General features: G+C 47.0%; 1 protein-coding gene across 3 annotated transcripts in view; it reads left to right on the top strand.

The window, feature by feature from the left end:
• LOC121865245 (locomotion-related protein Hikaru genki-like) overlaps positions 1 to 14,434 on the top strand; it is a 132,864-nt gene that overhangs the window by 65,187 nt on the left and 53,243 nt on the right. For all 3 annotated transcript variants that reach the window (XM_042364600.1, XM_042364601.1, XM_042364602.1), the window contains exon 4: positions 562 to 667. In XM_042364600.1, coding sequence (XP_042220534.1) covers positions 562 to 667 — 106 coding nt within the window. The remainder of the gene's footprint in view (positions 1 to 561; positions 668 to 14,434) is intronic.

Below are 14,434 nucleotides of genomic sequence, written 5' to 3'. Positions count from 1 at the left end.
ATTCTTTAAAAAAATAAAGAAAATATCACAATTACAATACATTAATAAATTACACTAAATAACATTGCAATTGATTCATCTTTAGTATAATTAGAAACATTAATACTTATGAATAAACTTGTCATAAATTGTTGAATAATACCTTGTTATATATCATCTGGGGGTTATAGCCGTTTCAACACGTCATTATAATATATTGTTAATGGTTGGTGTTGTATCATTGTGGTTAGGGTAGGTTTACTGTGTTATGTTATGTTAGTTGTATGATGATTTCACTCTCTCTCTCTCTCTCTCTCTCTCATCCATCCTCTCTCACCATCACATCTCCTCCTCTCTCTCTCTCCCATCAAGACCTCTCTCAACATCAAGACCTCTCCCATCAAGACCCTCCTCCTCTACCATCAAGACCCCCTCCTCTCTCTCTCTCTACCATCAAGACCCTCCTCTCTCTCTCTCTCTCTCTCTCTCTCTCTCTCTCTCCTCTCTCTCTCTCTCTCTCTCCTCTCCTCTCTCTCTCTCTCTCTCTCATTAACCACCTCCCCCTTTCTCTCACTACCGCAGGAGGTCATGTTCATGGGAGTGGTTGGTCCCTACGACGAGAAGAGAGTCTGCAAGATCAAGTGTGTCAGTGGTCGCTGGGTGGGGCCTCTCTGTTCCCTGGAGCACGGTAAGTCACCTCTTTATCTGGGGAGAAGGTCATCTGGGGGTCAAGGTTATCTGGGGGTCATGGTTATCTAGGGGCCATGATTATCTGGGGGTCATGATTATCTGGGGGTCATGGTTAGGTTAGATTATCTGGGGTCAACGTTAGTTTAGTTTTCGTTAGGCTAGGTTATATGAGGTCAAAGTTATGCGGGTTAAGTTTATCTGGGATCATGGTTATCTAGGGGGTCATGATTATCTGGGGTCATGGTTATCTAGGGGTCATGATTATCTGGGGTCATGGTTATCTGGGGTTCTAGGTTTTTCCGGGGTTAAGGTTTCCTAAGGTCAATAGTAACACGATTAACAGGTGTCTTGATTATCCGGGGCGATGGTCAAGAGGTGTATACTTTATCCGTTTTATCCAGGGCCACAGTAAAGTGAGGTCACCTTTATCCAGGGCCACAGTAAAGTGAGGTCACCTTTATCCAGGGCCACAGTAAAGTGAGGTCACCTTTATCCAGGGCCACAATAAAGTGAGGTCACCTTTATCCAGGGCCACAGTAAAGTGAGGTCACCTTTATCCAGGGCCACAGTAAAGTGAGGTCACCTTTATCCAGGGGCACAATAAAGTGAGGTCACCTTTATCCAGGGCCACAATAAAGTGAGGTCACCTTTATCCAGGGCCACAGTAAAGAGTCACCATCCAGTAAAGTGAGGTCACCTTTATCCAGGGCCACAGTAAAGTGAGGTCACCTAAAGTGAGGTCACCTTTATCAGTCACTGTCCGGGCGTGAGGTCAGCTTTATCCTAGTCACTCTGCCTCCGTTTCTATGAGCTGTGAATTTTCCCCAGGATATGAAATCTTCTTGCCAAATATCACCAAACAGAAACAGTTTTAGCCAGGCCTTGAAAACACTGGGGCATGGATAACAGCTTTTCTGTTTTTCCAGGGTAAGAGAGGGAGAGAGAGAGAGAGGGAGAGAGAGAGAGAGAGAGAGAGAGGAGAGAGAGAGAGAGAGAGAGAGAGAGAGAGAGAGAGAGGGGGGTAGGGAAGAGATGGAAGGAAGAGGGAGAGAGGAGAAGAGAAGGGGGGGGCAGGGCAGATGGAGGAAGAGCAGGGAAGAGATGGAAGGAAGGGAGAGTGGAGGAAGAGAGAGGAAGGAGGGAGGAAGAGATATGCAAGATACTGTACTTGTATTGATGAAAACAAACTTAGAGAGAGATAGAAATATTTGTGTTAATAATAAAAAGCCCAAAGAGAGACAGACAGATAGAGAGAGGATGAGAGAGAGAGAGAGAAAACATGTAATAGAGAGAGTGAGAGAGAGAGAGAGAGAACCAACCAACCACGGTATAGTCTTTGATAATCTCAAAGGTAAAACACCCACGTCAACATCAAGGTGCACTAGTTATCACAGCCAGAGAGAACGTCTACAAAAATACTCATAACTTTATAAAATTAACTTAACAGTGTATTGGGAAACAAAATTTAAGTCACGAAAAATTATCATCGAATAACAATATACCAACAGAAAACGGGAAAATTTGCTACAGAAAACTAGTACATTTACAACAGAAAACGGGGAATAATATCATGACAAGTTAAGCAACAGAAAACGGGAAATTTTACAACAGAAAACGGGAAAATTTGCTACAGAAAACTAGTACATTTACAACAGAAAACGGGGAATAATATCATGACAAGTTAAGCAACAGAAAACGGGAATATTTACGACAGAAAACGGGGCAATAAATCAGTATTTCAATGGATAACTACACAAATTCTCTACCTTACACACTAACTGCTCTAACTAGGGATATAATTCGAACACAATCCTTCGGTAAGTCACGTGTATAAGAGGTGATCCGTACCCCTGTGTGTGGTGTAAAGCTTTTGATTGATACTGGTACAACACACGTACAAAATAAAGTGGAAATAATTATGGAAAATGGTAGGTATTGAGAGAGAGACTAGAAGTAAAAAAGATGGGAAGAGAGAAAATAAGAGAAAGGGAATAGGGAGAAAGAGAGAGAACGTTATAATGAGAGGTGGGGATAGGAAGGAAGACGTAAAGAGAGGGGGAAGGGGGAGAGGTAAGAGAAAAGGAAGAGGGGAAACGTGATGGGAATGGAAGATGGGGAGGAGGAGTGAGAGTTGAGGGGAAGGAGGAGAGAAAATGGAGGGAGTGAGATGGAGGATGAGAGGAAGGGGGTGAGAGGGACTGGAGGAAGTGAGAGGAGAGGGAGGAGGGGGGACACAGAAGGAGTGGGAGGGCGGATAATGGGTGAGAGGGAGGAAAGGGAGAGAAGGGGTGGGGGACAGGAGTAGTGAGAAGGGGTGGGGGAGGAAGTGAGAGGGGGTGAAGGGTTAACTAGGTTACTCTACACACTTGTTATTCATAGTGCCCCCATCAGCCACCTCCTTCCCTCTCCCTTATTGAGGTGAGAGGGAGAGGACAGGGAGGGAGGGAGGGGTGTGTCTAGGAAGGAGGATGTGGAGGAGGGTGAGGCAGGGAGAGGGGGTGTGTCGGGGGAGTGAGGGAGGGTGTGGAGGGAGAGAGGGGTGTGTCGGGGAGGAGGGAGGGTGAGTGGAGGGGGGGATGATGGAACGGTGTGTCGGGAGGGATGGAGAGAAGGGGGAGAGGAGGGAGGAGCAAGAGGTAGTGAAGAACGGGAGAGGTCAGAGAAAGAGAGAGAGAGAGAGAGAGAGAGGGGGGGTAGGAAGGACAAGCAGCTGAATTTTAAAACATCTCAACCAATTGTTCGCTCCGTGGAATAGCGACTTTTGGGGAGAGTTCACCATCCTGATAGTGAGGGTGATAGTGAGAGGTGATAGTCAGGGTGATGGTAGGTGATAGTGAGGGGTGATAGTGAGAGGTGAGAGGAGGTGGGGAGAAAGAGTGGTGATAGTGAGTTGATGGTGATGGGGAGATAGTGAGGGGTGATAGTGAGAGGTGATAGTGAGGGGTGATAGTGAGAGGTGGTGATGGGGAGAAGTGAGGTGAGGAGAGATGGTGAGGGTGATAGTGAGGGTGATGGTGATGGGGAGATAGTGAGGGGTGATGGTGATGGGGAGATAGTGAGAGGTGATAGTGGAGGATAGTAGAGGTGATAGTGAGGTGTGATGGTGATGGGGTGATAGTGAGAGGCGATAGAGGGCTGATTGTGAGTGGTGATAGTGAGGTGTGATGGTGATGGGGTGATAGTGAGAGGTGATAGTAGAATGATATTGAGTGGTCATAGTGGAGGGTGATAGTTGGAGAGAGCGATAGTGAAGGGCGAGAGGAAGGATGATGAGTGATGATAGTGAGGGGTAGTGAGGTGACAGTGAGTGGTAATAGTGAGGGGGTGGTAGTGAGTGGTGACAGAGTGGCAATAGTGGGGGTGGTAGTGAGTGGTGAGAGTGGTAATGGGTGGTGATAGTGGAGTAATATTGAGTGGTGAAAGAGAGGGTGATAGTGAGGGTGTATGGTGGTAATGAGAGCATAATGATAGTGGTAGTGAGGGGGTGGGGTGTAGTGTATACCAACAGCTGGGCGGGGAGGGAGGGAGGGGGGGGGGTGTAGTGTATACCAACAGCTGGGCAGGGAGGGAGGAGGGGTGGGTGGGGTGTAGTGTATACCAACAGCTGGGCGGGAGGGGGTGGGGTGTAGTACACCAACAGCTAGGGAGGGGGGTGGGGTAGTGTATACCAACAGCTGGCGGGGAGGGGGTGGGGGTGTAGTGTACACCAACAGCTGGGCGGGGAGGGAGGTGGGGTGTAGTGTATACCAACAGCTGGGCGGGGAGGGGTGGGGTGTGAGTGTATACCAACAGCTTTGGGGGGAGGGGTGGGGTGTAGTACACCAACAGCTGGGCGGGAGGGGTGGGTGTAGTGTACACCAACAGCTGGCGGGGAGGGGGGGGGTGTAGTGTACACCAACAGCTGGGCGGGAGGGGTGGGTGTAGTTTACACCAACAGCTGGGCGGGAGGGGTGAGGTGTTGTGCACCAACAGCTGGGCGAGGAGGGAGGGGGTGTAGTGTATACCAACAGCTGGGCGGGGAGGGGTGGGGTGAGTGTACACCAACAGCTGGGCGGGGAGGGGTGGGGTGGTGTAAACCAACAGCTGGGCGGGAGGGGGTGAGGCGTATACCAACAGCTGGGCGGGAGGGGTGTAGTGTACACCAACAGCTGGGCGGGGAGGGGGGGGGTGTAGCGTATACCAACAGCTGGGCGGGGAGGGGGGGTGTAGTGTATACCAACAGCTGGGCGGGGAGGGGTGGGGTGTAGTGTACACCAACAGCTGGGCGGGGAGGAGGTGAGGTGTAGCGTATACCAACAGCTGGGCGGGGAGGGGGTGGGGTGTAGTGTACACCAACAGCTGGGCGGGGAGGGGGTGGGGTGTAGTGTACACCAACAGCTGGGCGGGAGGGGGTGTAGCGTATACCAACAGCTGGCGCGACTCACCGACACGTTCTGACATGTTTCCTTCCGGGACAAAATAAGGTTAAACTTTCCCTGCCTCGCCTAAAATGGTTTTTCACTCCCCTCACTATTTTTACTTAGTTTTTTGTTGTGGAAGGTACACTACACGCAAACACACGCACACACACACACACACACACACACACACACACACAGGCCAATTCAACCCAGAAAATTTAAAAAAGAAATTAAACATCTTTTTCAACTCATTGTCCACGAAAGACTTGTATGACTTAGAGAGAAATGTCTTATTAGGAGAGTAGAATAATAATAACAATAATAATAATAACTAATAATAATAATAACAATAATAATAATAACAATAACAATAATAACTAATAATAATAATAACAATAATAATAATAACAATAACAATAATAACAATAATAATAATAACTAATAATAATAATAACAATAATAATGATAATAATGATAATAATAATAATAATAATAATAATAATAATAATAGTGTAAGTTGGGGGTAATAATTGAGTTTCCTTGTGTGAATTAATTAACCTGTGTGGATATGTAAGCTTACCTGTGTCGCTAGTGATTACCTTCTTGTCACCTGTCTGTCTGTATATCTCTTTGTCTGTCTGTCTGTCTGGTTCTCTTACACACTTCTCCCCACCACACACACACACACACACACACACACACACTCTTCCACTCACACACTCCTTTCTCCCCCATTCTCACCCACTCGTCTCACACACCTCCTCCACACTCTTCCACACACTCACACACACCCTATCCCACTCCCACACACTCTCACACACTCCTATCTCAATAACTTCCATTACACACAGTGGCCTTCACGCCTACAGGAACTAGAGAGTCTGTCTGTATCTGCTTTTATCTTTCTGTACCTCCCTCCCTCTTTCTTTATCTCAGTTCTTCTCTTCCTTTCTTTCTCTCTCCCTCCCTCGCATTCTTTCTTTCATTCTCCCTCCTTCCCTCTCTCTCTCTCTCCACCCCTTGTCTTTCTCCCTTCCTCTCCCCCTCTCCCTCTCTGTCCCTCCCTCTTATTTTCCTCCCATTTTTCTGTCCTTTCCCTCTCTCTAAATCTAATGTAAACCTCAGAAATAGTGGTAAAGTTGTTGTTTTTGTCCGTAATTCACTTTATGATCACCAGAGGCGCTGTAAGAACGAGGAAGCACGTAACTATGGTAGTGGCAACAACCTTCACTACACCTGTGCTTGATGTACACACACACACACACACACACACACACACACACACACACACACACACACACAACAATGTTCCTGTACACTACACACAATGTTCAACCAGAAACTTGCCCTGCCAATAACTGAACACTGACCACCGTGCTGTAGTGACGGAGATGTGTTGGCTTGGTTACGTTACGTTACGTTACGTTACGTTACGTTACGTTACGTTAGGTCAGGTTAGGTTAGGTTTTTATTGGCTTTATCTATTTTTAACTGTTCACGCACTTACATACATACAGATAGATGGATACACACACACACACACACACCTACCTTTGACGATATCGAAACAGTAGAAATAATAATAATAATATTATTATTATTATTATTAATAACTCCAGAAAAAATAATAAATTAAAATATAGCAAAGAAGAAAATTCGGAATAGAATGTGAGGTATAAACGACATCTGTTAACTCACCCTATTATCCCACACCTGTTAACTCACCCCATATCCCACATCTGTTAACTCCCCTATTATCCCACATCTGTTAACTCCCTATTATCCCACATCTGTTAACTCCCCCTATTATCCCACATCTGTTAACTCCCTATTATCCCACACCTGTTAACTCCCCTATTATCCCATCTGTTAACTCCCCTATTATCCCACATCTGTTAACTCCCCTATTATCCCACACTGTTAACCCCCTATTATCCCACACCTGTTAACTCTATTTCTGTTAACTCCCCTATTATCCCACACCTGTTAACTCCCTATTATCCCACATCTGTTAACTCCCCCTATTATCCCACATCTGTTAACTCCCTATTATCCCACATCTGTTAACTCCCCTATTATCCCACATCTGTTAACTCCCCATCCCACATCTGTTAACTCCCCCATTATCCCACACCTGTTAACTCCCTATTATCCCACATCTGTTAACTCCCCATTATCCCACACCTGTTAACTCCCCATATCCCACATCTGTTAACTCACCCCTATATCCACACCTGTTAACTCACCCTATTATCCCACATCTGTTAACTCCCCTATTATCCCACACCTGTTAACTCCCCTATTATCCCACACCTGTTAACTCACCCCTATTATCCCACACCTGTTAACTCCCCTATTATCCCACACTGTTAACTCCCCTATTATCCCACACTGTTAACTCACCCCTATTATCCCACATCTGTTAACTCCCCTATTATCCCACACCTGTTAACTCACCCCTATTATCCCACATCTGTTAACTCCCCCTATTATCCCACACCTGTTAACTCCCTATTATCCCACATCTGTTAACTCCCCTATTATCCCACACCTGTTAACTCCCCCATATCCCACATCTGTTAACTCCCCTCTAATCCCACACCTGTTAACTCACCCTATTATCCCACACCTGTTAACTCCCTATTATCCCACACCTGTTAACCCCCTATTATCCCACATCTGTTAACCCCTATTATCCCACACCTGTTAATCCCCCTATTATCCCACACCTGTTAACTCACCCTATTATCCCACATCTGTTAACTTCCCTATTATCCCACATCTGTTAACTCCCCCTATTATCCAATCTAACTCCCCTATTATCCCACATCTGTTAACTCCCCTATTATCCCACACCTGTTAACTCCCTATTATCCCACATCTGTTAACTCCCTATTATCCCACATCTGTTAACTCCCCTATTATCCCACATCTGTTAACTCCCCTCCTATTATCCCACACCTGTTAACTCCCCTATTATCCCACATCTGTTAACTCCCCCTATTATCCCACATCTGTTAACTCACCCTATTATCCCACACCTGTTAACTCACCCCTATTATCCCACATCTGTTAACTCACCCTATTATCCCACACCTGTTAACTCCCCTATTATCCCACATCTGTTAACTCCCCTATTATCCCACACCTGTTAACTCCCCTATTATCCCACATCTGTTAACTCCCTATTATCCCACACCTGTTAACTCACCCTATTATCCCACACCTGTTAACTCCCCTATTATCCACATCTGTTAACTCACCCTATTATCCCACATCTGTTAACTCACCCTATTATCCCACACTCGTTAACTCACCCTATTATCCCACATCTGTTAACTCACCCCTATTATCCCACACCTGTTAACTCACCCCTATTATCCCACATCTGTTAACTCACCCCTATTATCCCACACCTGTTAACTCACCCCTATTATCCCACCTGTTAACTCCCCTATTATCCCACACCTGTTAACTCACTCAGCTAGAGGGTCTGGTCAGGCTCACGTCCACTAAAGGATTTCCATACAATAAAAAAGAAAAAAAAGGAGGAAGAAAAATGAAAAAAAAATACTCAATAAAATCCAGTCCAACACTTTTGCCTTTCCACTCAACAAAATTGGTAACAATGGCCTCTGGCAACCATGTCTGCCCTCCTACCTACCTACCTACATACCTACCTATCTACCCACCCACCCACCCACCCACCCACCCACCCACCCACCCACCCACCCACCCACCCACCCACCACCCACCTACCCACCTACCTACCTACCTACCTACCTACCTACCTACCCACCTACCTACCTACCTACCTACCTACCTACCTACCTACCTACCTCCCTCCCCCATTCCCTTCCCCTAGACACATACATACATACATACATACATACACACATACATACATACATACATACCACAGGTTAAATCACAACATAAGTAAATACCCCAAAAACCATCTGTCAAGTTTATTAATCTGTTCAGTGTGTGTGTGTGTGTGTGTGTGTGTGTGTGTGTGTGTGTGTGTGTGTGTGTGTGTGTGTTTTTGGTCCATCATCACACGAACGTTAAATTCACAAGTTTGTCTCTATTTCTCATTGTTTACCTGTCTATTTTTTGGCCTTTTCTCTGTCTGTCTGTCTCAATGTGTCTGTCTGTCTCCTCCACCACACACTGAGGACAGAACGTAACATAACAAGCCCGCTGGTCACTCTTCAGTTGGCCTTTCATCCTCCCTGTCCTTGTTCTCCTTCTCATCCTTTCCCTCTCCTCTCACTTTATTCTCTGTTGTCTTCCCTCTCCTCTTCTCTGCACCCCCTCTCCCAGTCCTCCCTCTCTCTCTCTCTCTCTCTCTCTCTCTCTCTCTCTCTCTCTCTCTCTCTCTCTCTCTCTCTCTCTCTCTCTCTCTCTCTCTCTCTCTGTATCTCCTTCCTTCCATTCTTTCATCGCTCCCTCTCTTTGCCTCTCCTTTAAACTCCTCCCTCCTTTTATTCCTCCTACTTCTCATTTTCCTTCCTTCCTTCCCTCTTCCCCTTTCTTCTCCCTCTCTCCTCTACCTCTCCTCTCCCTCCCTCTCCCACCTCCACCCACTTAGACTCCGCTGCCACTCCTGGTTTTTCATACCAACGAATATTGTGGAATTATATAGATAGATGGATAGATGGGTGGATGGATAGATAGATACATAGATAGATTATTTTCTATTACATTTCCTATCTAAATCTCAAAAGAGCGTCACCCATTATTTCTCTCTCTCTCTCCTTCCTCCATCTCACACACACACACACAAGCCCAATTTGAGACGCCAGGAGTGTGTGATTATAGTTGTGTTCGTCTGTCTGTCTCTGTCTGTCTGTCTGTCTGTCTATCTGTCTATGTCTGTCTGTTCATATGTCTGTCTGTCTGTCTATATGTCTGTCTGTCTGTCTATGTCTGTCTGTCTATATGTTCGTCTGCTATATATCTGTCTGTCTGTCTATATGTCTGTCTGTCTGTCTATATGTCTGTCTGTCTATGTCTGTCTGTCTGTCTGTCATATGTCTGTCTGTCTGTCTATATGTCTGTCTGGTCACTGACTACTGGAGTTTCCATCCATGGCTGTGAGGAGGTGAGGGAGAGGAGGGAGGGAGGGTGTGAGGGAGGAGGGTGAGGGAGGGGAGGAGGGTGAGGGAGGGAGGAGGTTTTGGAGGGAGGGAAGATAGAATGAGGAGGAGGAGGGAGGAGGTGAGGGAGGGAGAGAGGTGAGGGAGGGAGGGAGGTGTGAGGGAGGGAGGGTAAGGAATAAGGGGAGGGTGAGGGAGGAGGAGGGAGGTGAAAGGTGAGGGGCAAGTTAGAGGATGAGAAAGTGAGAGATGAGATTGAGGGTCAGTGAGGAATAAGGAGAGAGAGAGAGAGAGAGAGAGAGAGAGAGAGAGAGAGAGAGAGAGAGTAGGTTAGGTTTGATTTGGTTTGGTTAAGTCACTACCATATCTTCACTACCTCACTGTAAGGTCACTACCATTTCTTCACTACCACACTGTAAGGTCACTACCATATCTTCACTACCACACTGTAAGGTCACTACCATATCTTCACTACCACACTGTAAGGTCACTACCATATCTTCACTACCACACTGTAAGGTCACCACCATATCTTCACTACCACACTGTGTGCAACTATCATATCTTCACTACCACACTGTAAGGTCACTACCATATCTCTCACTACCACACTGTAAGGTCACCACCATATCTTCACTACCACACTGTAAGGTCACTACCATATCTTCACTACCACACTGTGTCACTACCATATCTTCACTACCACTGGTCACTACCATATCTTCACTACCACACTGTAGGGTTGCTACCATAACTTCATTATCACTACCATATCTTCACTACTACACTGTAAGGTCACTACAATATCTTCACTACCACACTTCACTATAGTGTCACCACAAACACTATAACTGCTGCGAGAATTTCACTAAAACGTTTTACTAGACGAATTTCAAATTGAGGTCCTCGGTGATCCTGTTGTTGATGCTAAAATTATTCTAAAATGATTACCCAAATGAATTCAGAAAAAATGGTCCGCCGCTTACTTGATGTTTGCGACGACAACGAAGTAAATGTTTTTGGTGTTGGGGTGTATGAACTAGTGGTTGACCCCAACTGTTTAACTTTCTGTGGTAACGGGACCTTTGGCACTTGTCACTTGGCTGTGGTGTCCAAGAGCCGATGGGTGATCAAGACCATGCCAGACGACATCAGCTACATCGTTACTCTGGAGAGGGAAATCAGAGCCATGTCCAATCTTCACGGTGTCCCCGGTCTTCAGAAGTTAGTCGGGGTTTGCCCATGGAAACTGGCCCTCATCACCGAGTACGCCGGCGAGCCTTTGAACAAGTACCTACAAACCCACAACCTCACTACATCCCAGCGTCTTCAGGTCATCCAGCAGGTCAGCTGCACACTGCTAGAGTTGAAGAAGCGGGGATGGGTGCACGCAGATGTCAAGTGTGAAAAATATCTGTATCGAAATCAACGCCAATGGGTTTAGTGCCACCCTTATTGACTTGGGTATGGCTCTACCGGTCGGGAAATTCATCCGTTTCTCCCCCGGAATAGTGGCACCCGCTTACATGGCCCCTGAGGTGGTAATGAACACTCCATTTACCCCCCAAGTCGACGGATACAGCTTGGGTCGCCTTTTCTAGTCTGTTTTCCAAAGCAACATAGTTTGCCTCCCCCGCTACCTGCAGCGATGGGTAGGCAACGCTGTCAATCCAAACCCTCATCACCGGAACACTTTGGAAGTGTTGTCCGGCCTCCTGGATTTAAAAACTTGAGCTCAGTCACAGATCATCCCAGCCACCAGGAACTCCCCCCACCTCCACCAGACCTTCCATGGACCACCACTGGCAGTAACCTACCAACCAGTCAAGCGCCGAGGCTGAATTATGTTTTAGAAATTAGTAGTGCCTAATTTCTTAAAGAGAGGAGGTTTAAAGAGAGGGAGCGAGTAAAGGAATGGAAGGAAGAGGGAGAGAGAAGGAGGAGGGAGAGAACAAAATGGAGAGAGAGAGAGAGAGAGAGCATTGTCGATTTTTTCTCATTGATAGATAGGCGTGTAGAAGATGGGCGTGTAGAAATTCGCGTTCATCATTATCATATTTTGAAAGGGAGCGCCGAAGAGGGAGGTGAGAGGAAGAGAGGAGATGGAAGGAAGGGGGTGTAGGGTAGTAGGGGGGAGGATGCTGGGTGAGAGGGAGGTAGGAAGAGGAAGGAAGAGAGAGAGAGAAAACGGGATTAAGATGAAAGAAGAAAGAAAGAAGAAAAAGAAATAAATGAAGGAAAGAGAGTGTGTAAGAGAAACAAGGAGACGACACTCCCCTTACCTGTATCTTCAAGGTGATCTGCTGTAGGGAAGGAGGGAAGGAGTAGAAGGAAGGAGGTAGGCAGGAAGGAAGGAGGGAGAGAGGGAAGGAGAGAAGGAGTAGAAGGAAGGAGGTAGGTAGGAAGGAAGAAGGGAGAGAGGGAAGGAGAAAGAAAGAGTCAGTGAAAGAGAGAAGGAGTAGAAGGAGGAAGGAAGGAAGGAAGGAGCAACTAATTAATAGGTGTTAAGGTCCAGCACAGACTTAACACCTGTTCCCTAATGTCGCCTGCCGGTCTTAAGGTGTGAGAGACCAGGTGAGGCAGGACTTAAAAAGGTTCACTACCTTATTAACCTGTGTGTGTGTGTGTGTGTGTGTGTGTGTGTGTGATAGAGATAAAGAAGGAAATTGGAGGGTGAAAATAATTGTTGATGTATGAAGTCTTATATAACTCTCTCTCTCTCTCTCTCTCTCTCTCTCTCTCTCTCTCTCTCTCTCTCTCTCTCTCTCTCTCTCTCTCTCTCTCTCTCTCTCTCTCTCTGCTTCTATCCCAGAGTAAATAACCAATTCTCAAGATGTTACGGAGAGATGGGGGGGAGTTACCTGGAGGTGTGGTGAGAGGGGGGGGAGTAGTGTGGTAGTTTGTGTGTGCAGGTGTGTAGGTGACGTGTTGACTAGGGAGGAAGGTTGACATAGGGGGGTGGAAGGAGGCAAGAGAGAGAGAACACACGCCTCTCTCTCTCTCTCTCTCTCTCTCTCTCTCTCTCTCTCTCTCTCTCTCTTGGTCCTCCATTATTTTTCAAACCTTTTGTCTTTTTTCTTTTTATTCCGTCTTTATATTTTCCCACTTCCTCCTCCCTCACTCTTGCTCTACCTTTCTCCCTCATTCCCTCTCGTCATCTCCTCTTTCTCCCCATTCCCTCACTCTGCCTCCCATCACACCCGTCTATTACAGGTAAATGAGCAATTCTCCAGACGTGACGAACAATAGAGCGAGGAAGGGAAGGGAAGGAAGGGAAGAAGGAGAGGGGAGGAGAAGGAAGAAAGAAGGGAGGGAAGGGGGAAGGAAGGGCGAGAAGGGGAGGAAAGGAAGAGGGAAGGGGCGAGGAAGATAGGGGTTAGCTAGGGGGTGGTTTAGAGGATGGGGTGATAATTGGTTTGTTTGTAGGTGTCGGGGTAACGTGTCGACTTGGGGAGTGGAGTGGGGTGGAGGGGCAGGTTGAGGGAGAGGGTAGGAGTGTTAGGAGGAGATAATATGACTTGGAAGGAAGGAAGGAAGGAAGGCTGGAGGGGGATGGTTACTGAAGACAAGAAGAGTTGACATTGGAGGGGGATAATTGAGAGGAGAGTCAAAGGTGTTAGTGAGAAGGGGGAGGTGAGGTGTTGAAGTGAGGAGGAGGTGAGGGTAGGAAGGGGAAATATAACATAGACGATAAAATAGAGCTAATGGAAACAAGATAAAGATGGTTCACAAATAGGGTGGTGGACGAGGGGAACAAGCTTAACTATGTAGTAAGTGCGGGAACGTTTTAAAAGGAGGCTAGATAGATTCATGGATGATAGAGAGTGGTAGAAACTCTCGACAGGAGCTGCCATGAACAGTCCAATCGGCAATGCGGACTCCTTATGTTCTTATGCCGCCCCGCCCCAACTCCGCCGCCTAACCCCACCCACTAGCCACCCAACCCCGCCCCAATAGCCGCACCTGCCCCAACTCCGCCCGCCCAACTCGCCCGCCCACCAAACCTCACTACCCACCAAACCTCGCCCCACCAGCCGCCCCAGCCCAGCCCCGCCCCAACCCAACCGCCCCACCCCCCAGCGCCCACCCAACCGCCCTACACTCCCAAAACCCTATTACCTTAAGGCCAATTTTCCAACTACAAAATAATGGATTTGGGTAAGGGGAGGTGGTAGGTAGAGGTGAGACTGAAGGTGGGGGTGGGAAATGAACGAGTGGAAGTGAGAGGTGAGTGGAGTGAAGGATGGTTAAGTGTTGAGAAGG

This window comes from Homarus americanus, unplaced genomic scaffold (assembly GCF_018991925.1).
Source record: "Homarus americanus isolate GMGI-L3 unplaced genomic scaffold, GMGI_Hamer_2.0 scaffold16889, whole genome shotgun sequence".
Taxonomy (NCBI): domain Eukaryota; kingdom Metazoa; phylum Arthropoda; class Malacostraca; order Decapoda; family Nephropidae; genus Homarus; species Homarus americanus.
The sequence above is the reverse complement of the archived record's forward strand: the minus strand, read 5'-3'. Positions and strand labels throughout refer to the sequence as shown.